General features: G+C 37.5%; 1 protein-coding gene and 1 pseudogene across 7 annotated transcripts in view; one reads left to right on the top strand and one right to left on the bottom strand.

Annotated features, from left to right (window-relative positions):
- Window positions 1-4,229: 4,229 nt before the first annotated feature.
- Window positions 4,230-19,002, bottom strand: part of Akap9 (A-kinase anchoring protein 9) — a 127,332-nt gene continuing 112,559 nt past the window's right edge. For 2 of the 7 annotated variants that reach the window (XM_077795946.1, XM_077795947.1), the window contains 9 exons: window positions 14,965-15,630; window positions 14,465-14,572; window positions 12,438-12,620; window positions 11,149-11,349; window positions 10,025-10,254; window positions 7,822-7,907; window positions 6,634-6,763; window positions 5,980-6,119; window positions 4,230-4,871 (listed from right to left, as the gene is read on the bottom strand). In XM_077795946.1, the coding sequence (XP_077652072.1) occupies window positions 4,834-4,871; window positions 5,980-6,119; window positions 6,634-6,763; window positions 7,822-7,907; window positions 10,025-10,254; window positions 11,149-11,349; window positions 12,438-12,620; window positions 14,465-14,572; window positions 14,965-15,630 (1,782 nt within the window). In that variant the 3' untranslated portion in view covers window positions 4,230-4,833. The remainder of the gene's footprint in view (window positions 4,872-5,979; window positions 6,120-6,633; window positions 6,764-7,821; window positions 7,908-10,024; window positions 10,255-11,148; window positions 11,350-12,437; window positions 12,621-14,464; window positions 14,573-14,964; window positions 15,631-19,002) is intronic. The other 5 variants (XM_077795949.1, XM_077795950.1, XM_077795948.1 and 2 more) reach the window with 4 other exon arrangements.
- On the top strand, window positions 15,838-19,001 carry LOC144253968 (Golgi phosphoprotein 3 pseudogene; annotated as a pseudogene).

Raw genomic sequence — 19,002 nt, 5'->3', positions numbered from 1 at the left:
TCAATTTGGGCAAATTTTATCACTCTAGAAATTTGTAGATGCCTCCGATGTTTTCTGTTGTATAGGAGTACAACTTTTCAAAATAATTTCTAATTATCCTCTGTATTTTTGTAGTGTCTGTTGTGATATTTCCTTTTTCATCATGTAAGTGATTTGAGTTTTCTCTCTCTTGGTTAGCATGTTGTTTTGTTCAATTGTTTTTTGTTTCAATTTCATTGATTTCATCTCTGCTTTTAATTATTTCCTGTCTTCTGCTGCTCTTGGTGTTGATTTGTTCTTTTTCTAGGGCTTTGAGATGTAGTGGTAAGTAATTTATCTGTTGATTTTTTCTTCTTTTAATGAACTCCATGCAATGAACTTTCCCATTAGAACTGGTTTCTTAGTGTCACAGAGATTTTGATATGTTGTATTTGTGTTCTCATTAACCTCTAAAATTTGTTTAATCTCCTACTTGATGTCTTCTGTAACCCATTGTTCATTCAGTAGCATATTATTTAGTCTCCAAATGTTGGAGTGGATTTTATTTCTTATTTTATCATTGATTTCTAATTTCTCTATTTTTTTATATTTGCTAAGAATTGTTTTATGGCATAGTATATGGTCTATTTTAGAGAAGGAATCCATCTGCTGCTGAGAAGAAAGTATATTCTTTCATTGAAGGTTGGAATATTCTATATATGTGAGTTAAGTCTAAATTATTGATTGTATTATTTAGTTCTGTAGTTTCTTTGTTCAGCTTTTGTTTGAAAGATCTATCTAGTGATGACAGAGGTATGTTAAAGTCACCCAAAATTATCATTGTGGTCTATTTGACTCTTGAACTTGAGAAGAGTTTGTTTGATGAATGTAGAGTCTCCATTGTTTGAGGCATATATATTTATAATTGTTAAGCCTTGTTGGTGTATGGTTTTCTTTAACAGTATGTAGTGTTCTTCTTTATTCCTTTTGATTGACTTTAGCTTGAAGTCTACTTTATTTGATATAAGGATGGAAACCCCTTTTTGTGTCTGGAGTCCATGTGAGTGGTATGATTTTCCCAACCCTTCACCTTCAGTCTTCTGAGACAAGGCTCTTGGACACAAGAGTATATTGTTTGGTCTTTTTTTTTTTTTTTTTTTTTTTAATCCAGTCTGCCAGTCTATGTCTTTTGATTGTTGAGTTTAGGCCAGTAACACTCAGGGTTATTACTGAGACATGATTTGTATTCCCAGCCATTTTTGTTTATTTTTGGTATTTAATGTGACTTGTGGTTTCTCCTCTGATTAGATTTTCCTTTACTGTAATCCCTCCCTCTGCTAATTTTCATCATTGTTTTTAATTTCCTCTTCTTGGAATATTTTGCTGAGGATGTTCTGTAGTGCAGGTTTCCTAGTTGTAAATTCTTTTAACTTTTGTGTATCACGGAAGGTTTTTATTTTATCATCAAATCTAAAGCTTAGGTTTGCCTGGATATAAGATTCTTGGTTGGCATCCATTTTCTTTCAGAGCTTGGTCCTGGATTTGAGGGTCTGGGTTGAAAAATCTGCTGATATGGGTTGGTCTCCCCCTATATGTGATCTGATTCCCCTCTCTTCCAGCTTTTAAGATTCTATCCTTATTCTGTATGCTAGGAATTTTTATTATAGTATGCCTTGGTGTAGAACTGTTTTAATTTTGTACATTTGGTGTCCTGTAACCTCTTGTATTTGGTTTTCCAATTTGTTCTTTATGATTGGGAAATTTTCTGATATTATCTCATTGTAGAGATTGTGCATTCCTTTGGCTTGAAACTCTGTGCCTTCCTTTATCCCAATGACTCTTAGATTTGGTCTTTTGATGCTGTCCCATAATTCTTAGATATTCTATTCATGGTTTCTTTCTTCACTGTGTGATCAATTTTATTTTCCAGATTGTATACTTTGTCTTCATTATCTGATGTTTCTTCCAAGTGATTTAGTCTGTTGGTTATGCTTTCTATTGAGTTTTTTGATTTATTGTATCCTTCATTTGAAGGATTTCTGTTTTTTTTTTTCCCCCAGAGTGTCTCTCTCTCTCGGAGTAATATTTTGCTACTTGTATTTGCTCTTATTTCATTGTTGGAAGGATCAATTTTTGCTTGTATTTGCTCATTTAGGTCATTCTTTAATTCAAAGATTATTTTATTTATTTATTTTTTAGAGAGAGAGAGAGAGAGAGAGAGAGAGAGAGAGAGAGAGAGAGAGAGAGAGAGAGAGAGAATATCTTAATATTTATTTTTTAGTTTTCGGCAGACACAACATCTTTGTTTGTATGTGGTGCTGAGGATCAAACCCGGGCCGCACGCATGCCAGGTGAGCGCGCTACTGCTTGAGCCACATCCCCAGCCCAACATTATTTTAATTATGAATCTCTGAACTGCTTCTCTGACATTTCATCAACTTCACTGATATTATGGGTTCTGATATTATAGTGTCCTGGTTTGTTTGGGGGCACTTTCCTCCCTTGTTTTTTTATGTTGTCTGTGTGTCTGCCTTTCTTGCAGTGTGGATCCGAGATGTTAGTTTCTTTTCTATATTTTTGTGGTACCTGTGCAGAATGTCTTCACCTCACCTTGATGTTGGGCTTCCAGACCCTGCTGGTGTCCTCAATAAATGCTACTACATCCTGGATCTGGGTCCTGCTTAAGTTGGAATGGGTGGGTCTGGGCCGCTGGGCTTGACCTCCTGTGGTAGTCTGCTGGTTGGAAAGGGAAGTCCTGCACCGAAGGCTAGACTCTGGTGGTGTCTGCCCTGCTTGTGGAGGAGGGAACCAGGACCACTGAGAGCAGGGATCCTGGGTAGGTTGGTGTGGGTGGATCTGGGCAGCTGGGATTATAAGTGGCTTATAGTACACTTTAATGTTTTAATATGTACTATATCACAACTTGAAAAGTTTAGTAATTATTTGTGTATAATTGGTTTTCTTTGGAATCATATGTATATATATACCTATATTGTCTTTAAAAGCATTCTGAAAATCAGGATTGATAGCTTTGGCAGACGGCTAAAGAGATCCATGTCGGTGGGATTAACTATGTGAAAAGCATGAGTTGGTGGGTCAGGGTAGAGCTCAGTGGTAGAGCACTTTGCCTAGCATGTGTGAGGCACTGGGTTTGATTCTTAGCACCTCATATAAATATGTAAAATAAAGGTCCATTGACAACTTAAAAAAGAAAAAAGTTAAGAACCCTAGGCAAAGCTGCTCTGTTAGTGAAGTCTGATTTCAGTTTTGCTTTATGGTGTTATGGCTTGAAACTAGGGCCTTGTGTATGCTAGGGAAGCACTATGGATTTAGTTTTTAAACTACAGACTATTGAGAATCATGAGTAGTGTGACTGCATTGGCCTAATATAAGGAGGCTTAATGGTCAACAGTTGGAGAGAACTGCTGTTGCTAAGTACTTGTCCATCTGCTCTTTTTTAAATTTTTAAAAATTTATTCTGATTTGTTATACAGGATGGCAGAATGCAATTCATTTTATATTACGCATGTAGAACACAATTTTTCAAGACACTGGTTATACACAAAGTATTTTCACACCATTCATGTCTTATACATGTACTTAGGGTAATGATGTCTAACTCATTCCACCATCATTCCTATCCCTCTCTTGCTCCCTCCTCTCTTTTCCCCTCCCTCCCCTTATGTCCATCTGCTTTTGTCATGTGTCTACAACAAAATAGTCCTGAATGGCAATCATTTTAGCTTCTGGTTCTTACCCACAACTCTCCCCTTCCACTAGCTTTAGGATACTTTTGCTATGTTTAGAAATCCTCATACTGAAGCCCAGCTGCTAATATTGAAACTTCCAAGAATGTACAACTCGTTACTATGCTTATTTGTGTTGATCTAAATCATAGGACATCAAAATCCTCCAGACATCAGCAAAAAATACAATTCCTGTTTTAGTGAGTTGCCATGTTATTGGAACAGTCTAGATAAAGAAACAACATCTGTGACAGCTTCCCAGTCTGAATTGTGTTGGGCAGCAGGAATTCTGTTTGATTCTGCTGAAATCTAATTAATAAATTTAGATTATTTGAGCTAAATGATTTTTGTGTCATAGTGGGCCACAGATTGTAAAGACATACATGTAACACCAAATGTAATTGAATAAATATGGCTTTTAAGAAATATTATCCTTAGATATAAGTTGATGGAAAGGCAGAGGGAAAACCTTCATACAAAACCCTAATATCCAATTATATAAGGACAACTTTCTGTTTGAATCCTAAGGTCTTGCATATTTAAGATAAGTAATTTATGAGGATATGCACCAGGAACTATATGGCTCAGTTAAAAATGAAGAAGTTTCAAATACAGTGTGGTGAAAATGGTGAAGTCATTTTTATTTTCAGTGCTTTGACAAAATACCCCATAAAATTCAAAACTTCTACCATTATACAAAAATAGGTGTCTACAAGTGATATCTTCTGTCTTCATCACCAGTAGCAAATATATTAAGCAGAAACATGTAATTTCAGTAGCCTTAAATGAAAAGTGCAGGACACTGCAAGCTACACATTCAGCAGTATCATATCGGCAAAAGTTTAATCTTTTCACCCATTTGATAAATACACAATGTTTATAATTTAATCATTTAAATTAACATTCCGCAAATATACATGTAATTTAGTGATTATTGTGCATGAATACATACACAATGCTTGTATGTACAAATTCCAGTTTGTTTTCATGTGCAAGAGATCTGATACAATCATAAGCTGTGTTTGTTTTGGTCCCATTAAATATTCACAATATAAAAGCACAAAAGAATCTTCGATTTACAAAAGAGAATTTGTTTAAAATCACTTCAACTTTTGATGTTTTTAAAGTATTATCTTCTCATACCACTATGAAATGTAGTAGTTGAACCTGTAAGAGAAAAACAAGACATTTTGCATGATTTTAAATTAGATTGTTCTATATAAATTAGCTGGTATAGATAACAAAAAGATTACTCTTAACTCTCCATCAGAAAAAATGCCCTTTGTTCCTTAAACGTCTTATTCATAGTTCAACTGATTTTTAAAGAGATTTTGACTATACTTACAAGTCATCAAGAGTGGTTCTAAAGCAAGGAATTAAGAATCATGCTAATATAAAGTGTTCTAAAGGTTGAAGTTCTATATATTTTTCGTATATCCTAAAAAATATTTTGGTCTTCAGATTCTGGGTCTTGTGAAATTTGGATGCTTAAAACAAAACAAACCTTTAACCAACAAACAGACTTCAACTATAATAATGAGAGTTTCCTAGTATTACAAGTTACTTGTGTTAAACACATGAATTTTTTGAATGAATGAATGAAGAGATAACTACTAACTCAATCTGATATTAGTCCACAGAGTTTGTGGGACTAGCAGGAAAAGAGAATCATTAATAAAAGTTAAAAAAAAAACTATAAAAGGAGACTGAATACAATTCAAACTAAAATGATTCAAAATCTCTGGATCAGAAGTGAACTAAAGGAAGACAGGGAAAAGAAGTTTTCTCATAATGAATAGAGAATCCACTTCTGTTATCAAGTATGACACTTCAGGTATATTTTTGAGGAAAGAAAATTAGGATTTTTTTTTTTTTTGGATCACTCTTAAAAGCACCAGGCAGTAGTAGGGATAATGGTTGTACTAAGTGATCAATCCTCTTCCTCACCAGTATCTGTATGCCTCACCACTTTCTACCATGCATTACCTCAGAGCACCTTCGCACATTAGTCTTCAATCATGTATTTTCTATGAGCAATCTACTGAATGAAGAGGTTGTAGGGGAATTATTTGGGGGTGGGCAGGATTTGAGGTGATAAATCATGTCTTGAATACTCTAAAGTTAGTTGCGCTGCTGGTTACACAGTTTAAGCTTTACCTAACTTGGTAAGTGAAGTAGATTTTATTCTAAACAATGAGGGTTAAGGAGTTTCAAAATGAGGAGAGCTGTGGGTCTAGCACTATGGCACTACCAATAAGTGGTTAAACTTAAGCACCTGTCTGTACAGTTCCAAGTCTTCTTTGTAGTGCCTCTAGCCGAGTGATATAATCTGCCAGGGCTCTATCGGGATCATAATTCTGAAGGTGAGAGCACGCTGTGGAACCAGGATTTAAATCAGCTAGGGTGCCTGGAGACCTAAGGATTAAAAGCAATGTACATGAACCAAATTACCCAGAAACAGTGCAATCACATCACACACCTGCATCCTCCCCCACCCCGGAAGGCAGGCCAAGTACATATTATATGATCTATATCCCCCATGCTTCTAAGTTTGGGATGGGAAAGAAATTGGTCTTCAATAAATTCAAAGAAGCTAGGGCTTCATGAAAATGCCAAGTATAAAACCTGTCAGTTTGGCAGTAAATGCTGGATATGTAAAAATGCATCTGTCATGCAGACTAACATTTTCTCTAACGGCCAGGGACTTATCAATTTTAATCAACACTTTTTCCAATGTCTAACTATGGCATATAGTAAGCAACATTTGATCAGCTCTGTTTCTGTTAACCTTAGAAACCATTTACAAATTTAAAACCTAGCTTTGATTCTGGGCCATAGGTTAAACAAATTACAACTAAAGATGTCCATCTGCCAAAGTCCTATCAGTGTCCATCTTTCTCTGTTAAATATTAATACATTTAATTCTTACCTATTTTGAAACGGTAAAAGGCACCTAGGAGAATCCAGATCTGATCTTGAGCGGTATGTTGTATGTCTTGGTTCTCCATCTAGTTCTAGTTCACCAGAAGAATGATAAAATGGGTCAGTCTTTTCAGCACCTTAATGTAATGCAAGATGTTAAGATAACAAAGCAAAACACAACAAAAACTAAAAACCAAGCCCTTGAACATTTCTACAAAACAGTATTATACCATGTGTATATAGTGTATTATACCATGCTGTCTTACTTATAATAATAATTTTCAATTATTCTTGCTAAAGAAGAGATAAAACTTAAGCTTTCAATATTGTTATTGAAATTGAGTATTTCTGGTATCTGAACTATGCTTCAAAGAAAAACTACTGAACTGGGGTATTTTATTTCTAAAAGACCTCAATCTTAGGGTTTCTGAATGTGTTATCATTTGGGGGAAAAGATAATGTGGAAAAGAAAAATTAGACTAATGTAACCAGATCCTTTATGACTCCACTCTCCTTTTATAGGAAAAAAAATTGAAATCAAGATTTGCTAATTTTTGGTATGACACAGATAAAAATTTCTCAGTGCAAGCATTTATATTTCAAAATACTTTCATGGAAATTTCCCTTTTCTCTGTACTCTGTGCTCTCCCACTTTTGACCTCATCCTTATATCCCAAATGTTCAAGCCCTAATGTTCTTTCTACTTCATTCTAGGTGTAGAGAGAAGGAATTTTAACTGTTCTTATTTTTATACAACGTAGTAGTAAACTCAAATGATTTGAGTATTATTAGATCATGAAAACTTCAAACCATAACTGTTTTACATGACTAATAGCTATTCTCTCTTGAACCCAGAGCCTTAAGTGCCCCTACTGGGCAGCACTACTGGGTAATCTGGGACAAATACCATGTGTTTTCCAGTGCTCAATTTTTCATCTGTAAAGTGAGAATAATAGTAATTGTGATTACATCAGATTGGCAGAATATATGAAAAAAGCAGGGCTTAGTATAGACCAGCGCCCATAAAAATCAGCAATTCTTATTCTCTTTAAAACAATGAAGTCCCTAGCCTTGTTAGTTATAAGCTCCTTTATCTTTGGAAAACACTGGCTTCAGAATTTGCTATTTGGAAGATATTACATTTTCAATAATTTTAGAGGGCTGTAAATGTAGAAATATGCTATTTTGACTTTACCTGGATTCAGTTCAAAGCCATCCCTGTTAACATTGGTGGAACCAGAACCTGTGACTTGCTGCCACCGTTGAACCAAAATTTTCATTCTAAAAAAAAGATTCCAAGATAAGACATCAGAGCATATCTATAAAGATCATAAAATATACTTTCTACAAAAATCATTTAAATATGAGCACAGATCAGATTTCAACAATCACAATTTCCTAATCCAAAACTATGTACATGCGCCTGGGTTGATGGCAAAATTAACTGGAAAAGAAGAACACAGTTTAAGCTCCCCTCACCTCATTTCCAAGGGGAAACAGAGGTCTTTGGTGTTGCCAGAATCAGGTTCTAGCTTTACAGATTAATGAGACAGGAAGAGATGGAGGGCAAAAAATACACAGAAAGAAAGTAGCCGCAGGAAACAGAATAGTGGATGATAGGTAGATGAGAGGAAAAAAGAATAAAAGGACCCATAAGAGGGAGCTGGGAAAGCTGGAGGATGGGTGAGGCCATGTGACCAGGAACAAAAAACAATGCTGGCTTTAAATGAATGGGGGTATTAATGTCATCATACAGCTGCATTAGGTTTGCTGCATGGCCCATCTTGGCTTAGAGAGCTTTCTGGAGTGCCAGGGCTCTGTCAGGATCATAATTCTGAAGGTGAAAGCACACTGTGGAACCAGTCTGTTTCAAGACTCAATTTTAAGAGAGTCAAAATATAAGTCTCCCCAAATTCCTCTAATCAAAATGACTGGCTAACTCCTGAGACTTCACATGAGTGTCTCCTAAGTTCTGAGTATATGGCCCTTCCCCAACAGAAAGTGAGCTGTCTTTGGATTTCAGGCAGGTATTACATCTTTTTCATCAATGTATCTGCCAGTGATTACCCTTTGTTTGCCAGACACAAGGTGATGTTGGGAATGAGAAGTGGGAAAGGAGAAACTGGAGTGTGAGACTACAATAAGTAGAAGAGGCAGGCACGGTGGAAGACCTGATCTGCTTTTAGAGAGCCAGCATGGGTGCAATAGAGAGACCAGGCTAATTGTCCCTACTGGGTTTATAATAACCCCTCCTTGTCCTGTTTTTCTCATTTGTGAACTGACATTTGGAACTAAGGAAACTCAAGTTTCCAGTTTAAAAACACAGAAACAAAAGCAAAACTCACATTTTTCAGAAGAAGAAGAAAAAAAAAAAGCAAAATCCTTTGAAGAAGCATCAAATGTGACCTGGCAAGAACTACTTTAAGAAACAAAATTCCTTTGGGACTCTGCTGAGTTTCAGAGAAATAAAAAGGAGGGTACACTTGGAGAAGCTTAAGTGTCTGAGTGATCTTTTTAAAATTTATTTTATTTTTTTAGTTGTAGATGGACACAAACCTTTATTTTTATGTGGTGCTGGGGATCAAACCCAGTGCCTCACACATGCTAGCCAAGCGCCCTACCACTGAGCCTCAGCCCCAGCCCCCGATTATCTTATCTACTAGTTAAGAGGACAGTAGTGGTTCATGACTACAAGGTAGTTTCAACCACATATGGAATGAATGCCAAAGTTCCTAGCTTGTAACTACTAGGAAAAGAGTGACAAAAGCACTAGCAGAATCCCTGAAGGCCAACCTTGGACCTGAATGCAGAGGTAGACCAGGGCTTTCCAGAGTTGGGTAAAAAACAGGTTATTTTAGTAGGAAAGGAAGACAGATGTATGCCGGCCTGAGGTGTGATTTTTCAAAAAAAAAAAAAAAAAAAACTTTTCCTTTTTATGATCTCTCTTATGTCTATGTATGTATAAGCTAGTTCATGGGTCTATTCAAATTAAAAAATGACAATTGGACTGGATGTGCCAGCTTGAGTCACCAGCTGCATGTACCTAAGAAGGCCCTTTCCAAAGGGTATATTTACACAGTACAGAATAAAGAGTCCTTGCTAAAAGGATGAAAACCCAGAGAGAAATTTATATTTTAGGGATGGCAAAGAAATCCTATACAAACTTTTTTTTTTTTCCTCCCTATGGTACTGGAGATTAAATCTAGAACTGCTCTACCACTGAGCCATATCCCCAACCTTTTTTGCTTTTTATTTTGACATAGTGTCTCAATAGGTTGCTGAGACTGGCCTCAAACTTGCAATGCTCCTGCCTTAGCCTTCTGAGTAGCTAGAATTACAGGACAAATATCCCTTTAGAGGGTCTCTGAATAAAATCAATTTTCTTTCAAGAACTTTACCGTGAAATTGCAATGGACACTCTGACAGCTGAACGAAATCTGGATAAGCCCTTTGGGCGGCTGATGAACTCCAGATTGGTGAAGGCTGGCTGACCCCCCATCCGGGCAAGCAGCATTATGGTTGCATCCTCGCATTCTTGGAATTCGCCCAATAATTGCAGCAGGTATTTCTTCTGATAAATGAGAGCTTTTCGAAAACTTTCTGCCCTCAAGTATTTACCATAAGTCCTCTACATTTAAAGAAGGGAAGAACATAAAGTCATTATTAAGAAGTCATTCAAATTGTTCTCTAGGGGATGATTATTACCTAGATTAAAAAAAAAAGCAGTTGTAGGATGGCAGGTACTGTTTTTAGCTTCATCAGCAAAGTTGAAGGTTAATGTAACTTTAACCATTATAACTTTGCCACTTTGTATGGTGTGTAAATACTAACCTTATAGTTATGGTTTTAGTTTGAGTTTTAGCTCCTGTTCATGATATTATTGTAAGTATTTTTGTCCTCCTATTATCATTTGTGTTTTCTTATGTATAGAGCTATCTTTTTCATCTGAGAATTAAAATTTCATGGAGCTATTTTATTATTGTGGTCACTCATCTATTTAGTTTTTAAAATAAGCCAATTATTCTGTTACTGTATGAGTCATAAATTTATGTTTACTCCATAATCAGAATAAATATTCCCAATACTTTTCTTTCTCTTTATTTTGGATTTTACATTAAGTGATTATGGTAGTTTTACTACTATATTAATCTCTACACATTAGAGAGGCTACTCCAAGGGCTTCCCATCTTAGGGCACAATGTTCTTACACTGACAGTAGCAGTATGTTTGTGAGGAATTGAAAAGACAACAGATAGAAACTGTGGGCGGAAGGACAACCAGCTCTGGGTGTTGACACCATGACAATTAATTGAGCTTAACCTGTTACCAGTCCTCCCAGAAGAGGCATGCCTCTTCACAAACCTTCTGTGACATGCTAGAGACCTTGCAATCACAACACACTGAATGGCCTCCGGAGACAACCTGAGCGCCACCCACATTTCTTTAGTCTGTTTGGGTAAGGGCAGAGAGATGAAAAAAGGCAAAAATGGAGGACTATCATTAGAAGGAAGATGTCACCTACCTTTAATGAGACGTTTTCAGAATCAGTGTTCAGATTCTGAAGTAAAGTGTCATTTCTCAGTTCAGCTTTCAGTTTATATACTTCAGCTTCCATTTTTTTTAAGGTTTTCTGAAGAGCTGATTTTTCTCTGTTCCATATTTCTTTTTCAGAAGCAATAATGGCTTCAAGGTTGGCATCACCACAGAATAAAAACCTAGAAGACTGAAGAGACAACAGCCTACTTATATAATTTCCTGCCCTTGTTGGTGGTACCAGGGCTTGAACCCAGAGGCACTCTACCACTTTAATCATGTCCCTAGCCCTTTATATTTTGTTTTGAGACAGGGTCTAAGATGCTGAGGATGGCCTCAAACTTGTAATCCTCTTGCCTCAGTCTCTGAATTATTAATTATTAGCATTATAGGTGTGTGCCACTGTGCCCAACTACTTACATAAAGAACACATCTCTGAAGAAAAAGCTGAATTAAAGATAATAAAAGTATCCCTATCATGGATATCTAGTCTTAGTTTTCATCCTCAAAGTCAATCTCAGCTGGCATTAAAAAATATTTACTAACTCCAAGTATATGGTCATTTTGCTGAGTAGATTAGCTTTACCCCTAAAAGTCCTTGGTGAAAGCCTAGCCACAGAAAAGGTTTATCAGATCTAGCAGAGCTTTTACTAAAAATGTTGAGAGTTAAGAGATGGACACGGGGGTCCAAATGTGGAGCCCTTACTAGAGAAGTGGAGATAAAAAAGAAAAAAAATAACCCAGTAGGAAGAAGGGAAGTGGTTTCCTATGGAAGCCATGAAGAGATGTTATCATCCATTTGACTGTATGCTTGTCTTACCGTTTCTTTCTATTTTTATACTGGGTAATTATAGAAACCAGCAATTTATTCTGTAGGTTTTAAAAAAAATGGAAATATTTAAATTCCCAGAGTGGTTTATCAAACTGAAATATATAATTTCAAAGCATCTTCCACTTGAGTCATAAACACAGTAAGTGGTAAATAATGAAGACAACAGTGAGGATTCACGTTTGAACATTTCTCTACACATGTCTGCTGACAGTCAATACTGTATCTGTCTTTGGACATTCATAGACATAGATTGGATTATGACTTCAGGTCAGTTTTCTCAGAGTCTGGTACAGAGACGGCTCCCTCAACAAAATAATAGCTATTAATATTACAGTCATGCCTATAAAAATTTCCACAGATCCTCCTACACATCTGACCTGATGCTTTTACATTCAAAATTAGATAGCAGAAATTGTAACTTGGCACTACTTCTGAAAATGACGTACATAATCTCCACCAGTTCCTGTCTGTTGACAGCGCCTTAACTGCTCTTCCATCTTCACGACCACATTCCTCAAATTATTCTTTTCTTCAGTCAGTTGGCTGATATATCCTGTCAGTTCAGTATTTAGTCTGAGTAGTCTTTCAGTCAATGAACACCCAGAAGTACCTGGTAATACTAAGGTAGGCTGAAAAAATAAAATGGATGTAAGATCACACAAGCATAAATATATGTGAAAGTGTGTTGAGGCACTGAAAGCAACAGATTTCACAAACTGTTGCTTGGTTAAATCATAGAAATTTAGCAAGCAAGAAAAAAATCTAGTAAACAGAAGGAAAGGCACATATAAAAGCTCAAAGGTTTATGCAAGAGTATATTGCTTTTAGGGAGCTGTAAATTGCTTGGTAAGGCTAGAGAGTAAAAGCTGCTTCACTTATGAATAACAGACATAAATGAGGGCAATGGAGAGTCTTTGTGAGCCATGAAAGGCTTTCAGCAGGAGCTTGCCACAAAGTTCCTTTGGTAGCTATGTGCACAGTAAAGTAAATTAGGGTAGACACAATATCCAAGTGTTAGGCAAACTCCTCATGAGAGAGAGAGAGAGAGAAAGAGAGACAGAAAGAGAGAGAGACAGAGAGAAGAAGAAGAAGAAGAAGGAGGAGGAGGAGGAAGATGGGGAGGGGTGGGGGAGGGGCGAGGAGGAAGGGAGGGAGGGAGAGAAGTTTTTAATATTTATTTTTTAGTTTTCAGTGGACACAACATCTTTATTTTATTTTATTTTTATGTGGTGCTGAGGATTGAACCCAGCGCCCCGCGCTTCATGCGCATTACCCCTTGAGCCACATCCCCAGCCCTGGGCAAATGGGATGGATATTTAAGGAGGTAGAAGACATAGAACTTAGTGACTGCTTAGATGTACAGGTCAAGGGTGAAGGAAAACAGTGCATGGTGACTTGGGTTTTATACTGGGTGATGCCATGACCAGAAAGGGGGTCTAGGGCATGAGGAGAAAAGGAAGATGATGTTCAATTTGGAATGTGCCTGGGAATTTCCTAAGACACTATTGGGTATATTTCTTCTTCTTTTTTTAATATTTATTTTTTAGTTGTAGTTGGACACAATACCTTTGTTTTATTATTTTTATGTGGTGCTGAGGATTGAACACAGGGCCTTGCACAGCACTAGGCAAGTGCTCCTCTACTGAGCCACAACCCCAGCCCTGGGGTATACTTCTTAAAGAAAAGGTGTTAATAATGAAATGGACTTGAGTCCAGGTCAAAGGTCTATAATGGAGCTACTGTCTACTTGACAATAATCTTCATGAGGGTAACATTTCTGTCAAATTTGTTCATTGTATCCCTAAGACTTAGTATAGTACATGGCATATAGTAGGTGCTCAATATAAAATATATTATCACTTGGTAAGTCTAGTGAGCACTCAGGCTATGGGAATGATAAACATGAATAGATAAAAACATGAAAAATGACAGAAGAGGAACGTATGAAAGAAACCGATAAAGAAGCAGATGAAAAAATACTGACATAAAAGGCAAGAAAAGAGAAGGGTTCAAGAAGGTGGAAGACACTGAAAATGTCAAATTCTACAAAGTCAAGAAAGAAAGGGAGTGAGATTTACCAGATTAGTCACTTGTGAAGACACTGGTAGGATTCTGCAAGTGGTTTTATGGAGTGGTGAGGGTACATCTCAGACTGCTCTTTCAAAAAGCCTGGTCTCTTAAAAAGAGGCCAATGTAACTTGGCAAATGTTATATTTAAAATTTAATAAAAGATCAAAATGCTTATATAGCATATACTGCCAGTTTCAAATGATTCATATATATATTTTTAAGATGTTGATGGACCTTTATTTTATTCATTCATTTACATGCTGTGTTGAGAATCGAACCTAGTGTCTTACATATGCCAGGCAAGCTCTCTACAACTGAGCCACAACTTCAGCCCCATGATTCATAATTTCTATTAAATCTTTGCTGTTTATATTTTACAAAGAGTTTAAATTAAAAGTCTTACCTCTTCACCTTCTCCTCCATTCATCTCCGGGTAATTGGATTCTTTGGTCTCTCTTATTTTTTGCTGAAGAACCCAATTCCTCGTTCGAGCATAGCTCCAGGTGGTTGGCTGGAGATTTTGGATAAAACAAAACAATAATTATAAACATATAGTGTTTCATATTCTTTCTTAAAATGGAGCACAATTATTGTTTATATTCCAAATAAGGTTTATAGAATTAATTTTGAATAATTTTCACTTAACTATTTAAATACTTTAATCAATATCAAAAGTTTTTGCTCAAAGGGCAAGTAACTTTTTTTTTTTTTTTAAATTTATTTATTTATTTATTTTTTGGCAGACACAACATCTTTGTTTGTATGTGGTGCTGAGGATCGAACCCGGGCCGCACGCATGCCAGGCGAGCGCGCTACCGCTTGAGCCACATCCCCAGCCCAAGGGCAAGTAACTTGCTCAAATAACTTAAAATATATTTAAAAAGAAACAAAGAGTCAATTTACCTCATTAAGATTCTGATACAGAATTTGCCTACTTCCTTTTTCTTCTCTCTCTAGTTCTTGCGTCTGAAATTCCAGCATAATTCCCTGCAATCGCTTTCCTTCAAGGTCTAACTTATAAACTTGTTGCCTCTTCTCCTCCAGCTGGCGCTGAAGATCTTCAACTTTGGACTGGAGCTCACGCATTTTTTTCTGCCCCTCAGTATTGGCCTCCTGTTCTGTCTGCAACGTCTTCCTGTGAACCTGTCTATCTTTTTCCATTTGCTGTCTCATTTGCAAAGAATCCAGTTTGTATTTTTCAGTTTCATTTAACAACTCTACTATACGACGGTGTTTTTCCTCCAGCTGTTTCTGTAGCTCTATAAGTAGGTCATCTGAGGGTAATGATGACCGAAGCTGCCCACTACTGTCACTGCTATGTAGCTGTGCATGGAACTCCCGTTCCCTATCTAGAATACTACTCATTTCTTGAATTTGAATTTTTTCAGACTCAAGAAGTACTTGAAGCTCTAAGTTTCGGCCTTGTACTTCTGATAATTGGGCATCATATAGCATTCTCTGTGATTCTGTTTTCTGCCGTGATTCATTTAGTAGTTGTCTCTGCTCTTCCAAAAGTAGGTTTAGTTGAATATTTCTCTGTTTTTGATCCTCAAGTGAAAATTTCAAGTCCTTGTGAGAGAAAAATCAAATAACTTGATTCATTAAAAATGTGTTGTAGTGGCTGGGAATGTAGCTCAGTAGTGGAATACTTGCCTTGCATATACAAGGCTCTGGGTTTGATCCCCAGCATCCCCTATCCCCCCCCCCCCCCAAAAAAAAAAGCTTTGTAAGTACATGATTACACCTTTATTAATATTAAATTGGTAGTATTTGGTAATAGAAAATACAACTTTTGTTCAGTTTATTAAATTTTCTCTCGTTTGTGGAAGCTAGAGAGACAGGAGGTGAGGGGGCAGGGGGGGAAGGAATCTCATGAAAACAGAAAGAAGACCAGTAGAAGAAAGGCATCAAGATGGAGAGAGAAAGGGAGGCTGTGGAGAAGTACTGGGGAATGAAATCTAATCAATTATGCTCTGTTCATGTACAGATATAACACAATGAATCTCACTTTTACATACAATTATAATGTACTAATTAAAAAAAATAATAGAAGGCAGACCAGTAGAGGAAGGGAATCAGAGGAGAAGAGGCAGGTGAAAGGGGAGCTACTGGGGAATAAGACTGATCAAATTATGTTATGTACACGTACAAATGTGGCATAATGAATCTCACTATTATTGTTACAATGCACCCCCCCTTCCTCCCAAAAAAGCTTGGTAAAATAATAACACTTTTAATCTTAAATATTAATCTTACATGGTTAAATATGAAGCAGGGAACATTTCTCCAAATAACAACCTTTAAAAATGTGTTTTTGCGGCTGGGGAGCTTGGGTTGTGTTGGGGCAGCGGCCGCCGGCAGGAAGGCGCTCATCTCCCGCCCTGCCGACGCTGGTCCCACCTGCCTCACCCCGACCCGTCTCCTCATGACTGCTCCCGGACCAGTGGCCGACCGACGTCTCCCGGAAGCCCGGGTCGGGGGCCGCGGGGGAAGGAGGAGGAGGAGGTGGAGGGAGACCCGGTCGGTCCCGCGTCCCTCTCGGCCCGGCGCGGCTCCTTGGCCCGAGCCATGACCTCGCTGACCCAACGCAGCTCGGGCTTGGTGCAGCGGCGCACCGAGGCCTCCCGTAACGCCGCCGCCAAGGAGCGGGCGGCGAGGACGACGCTCAGAGCCGCGGCGACGAGCGAGCAGGATGACGACGACAAGGGTGACTCCAAGGAAACGCGGCTGACCCTGATGGAGCAGGTGCTCCTGCTGGGCCTCAAGGACCGAGAGGGTTATACATCATTTTGGAATGACTGTATATCATCTGGATTACGTGGCTGTATGTTAACTGAATTAGCATTGAGAGGAAGGTTACAACTAGAGGCTTGTGGAATGAGACGTAAAAGTCTTTTAACAAGAAGGGTGATTTGTAAGTCCGATGCACCAACAGGGGATGTTCTTCTGGATGAAGCTCTAAAGCATGTTAAGGAGACTCAACCTCCAGAAACAGTCCAGAACTGGATTGAATTACTTAGTGGTGAGACATGGAATCCATTAAAATTGCATTATCAATTAAGAAACGTGAGGGAACGATTAGCTAGCTAAAAACCTGGTGGAAAAGGGTGTACTGACGACAGAGAAACAGAACTTCCTACTTTTTGACATGACGACACATCCTCTCACCAATAACAACATTAAGCAGCGCCTCATCAAGAAGGTACAAGAAGCTGTTCTTGACAAATGGGTGAATGACCCTCACCGCATGGACAAGCGATTGCTGGCTCTCATTTACTTAGCCCATGCCTCGGATGTCCTGGAGAATGCCTTTGCACCTCTTCTGGATGAGCAGTATGACTTAGCTACCAAGAGAGTGCGGCAGCTTCTTGACTTAGACCCCGAGGTAGAATGTCTGAAGGCCAACACCAACGAGGTTCTGTGGGCAGTGGTGGCGGCATTCACCAAGTAACTCTGTCGGAATGAAATGTTTCCTTTCTTTCATGTAAACCAGTAGTTTTTCTTCTATTGACTTCTGGTTTTCTGCAGTTTGTACTTTCCCACACTATAATTGGCTTTTGTTTTATAAAATGGTGGGTGGCTTTTTCTTTATGTATGCAGGATTCTGCTGGTACCAGAGGCCTTCCTCTTTCTGTTTTTAACAAATTTACTGCCATATTGGCATTCCATTCCCGTTGCCATTCTCACTGTTACCTGTTTTGGTTTCTGATGTACTTTGTCTTCAAAGTACTTCCAGTCACCTCACTTGCACAGTTTCTGGATTACCTCAACTTGAGTTTTCCCACATATGCATGTCCACCTATATCATTCTGCCTACAATTCAGACAGAAGTCACAACAAGGCCTTCAACTCACCAAAGGTAAATATCTGTATCTATTAGGACATTTTATACATAGACCTCAGTTGAGATGTATACTTAGCAAAATTATTTTTAAATTGAGACAGCACAGTAAATACTTAATATAAAATGCCCCTTGGATTTTTGCTTCCCATATAAATCTATTGTATTATTACACTTGTTATAATTTTAACTATTAAATCATAAAGGTCCAGTTGTTTCAGAAAGCCAGTTTGGGATGAGCTGCATTCCAGTTAAGCTGTATATAGTTTGAATTATATATAAATTACTCCTTCTTCTGGCCACCCTGCCTCCATCTTAGTATTTTGCAAGATTTGATTAGTTGTACACCTGGTGCCCCTTACTAGCTTCAGTCATTGTTATTTGATGGCAAAATAGACCTCTCACCATTGAAAGAGAGAAAAAATGTGTATCTGATTGGTACTGGGATTTTTTTGAGCTCTGCCGTTCATGGTACTTTGCATCTGTTTTTGGATTTTTTTTTTTTTTTGGAGGGGGTGTGTCTTAACTGTCCTTATGATTTCTGTAGGGAAGAGGCTTGTGACCAGTACTAATCTTGAGTACAGTTTTTTTCTGTCAAAAAGTAAATTAATGTCTGCTCCGAAATGTCATTTAACTACTTACACTTCCTTGGGGGAAAAAAAAAATCAAATGTCAGTCCTAGCAGATGCTGCATGTAAATTGGTAGCAAGTAATGACTACAACTCAGATGATTAAGAATTTTGTAATAGAAAGCTCTGCTGTTTTAATTTTTTATATACAATTATGATAATTAGCACATTGTAAGACTAGAAACCTTTGCTTTTAAAGTTTATTTTTACTATTTCTTTATCACTGTTTATCATACCACCATTGGTTTCATAATGTAAATACTATACATTGAACAAATTAAATGTCAATTTTTTATTACTATAGTTCATGTTAATAGTGGGGCTTTCAGGTGTTTAGGAATTTCTTTGGTTAACATTCATTGCAAAAGTACTAGATGGTGTATAACTCTAGAGTTGAATTTTAAGGGATTCCCTAATATGTATTTATCTGAAATAATAAATAAACTATGATCTTGAAAGTGCCTGAAAAAA

Source organism: Urocitellus parryii, chromosome 3 (genome assembly GCF_045843805.1).
Source record: "Urocitellus parryii isolate mUroPar1 chromosome 3, mUroPar1.hap1, whole genome shotgun sequence".
Lineage (NCBI taxonomy): Eukaryota > Metazoa > Chordata > Mammalia > Rodentia > Sciuridae > Urocitellus > Urocitellus parryii.
Note: the sequence above shows the minus strand (reverse complement) of the source record. Positions and strands in the feature narration are given on the sequence as shown.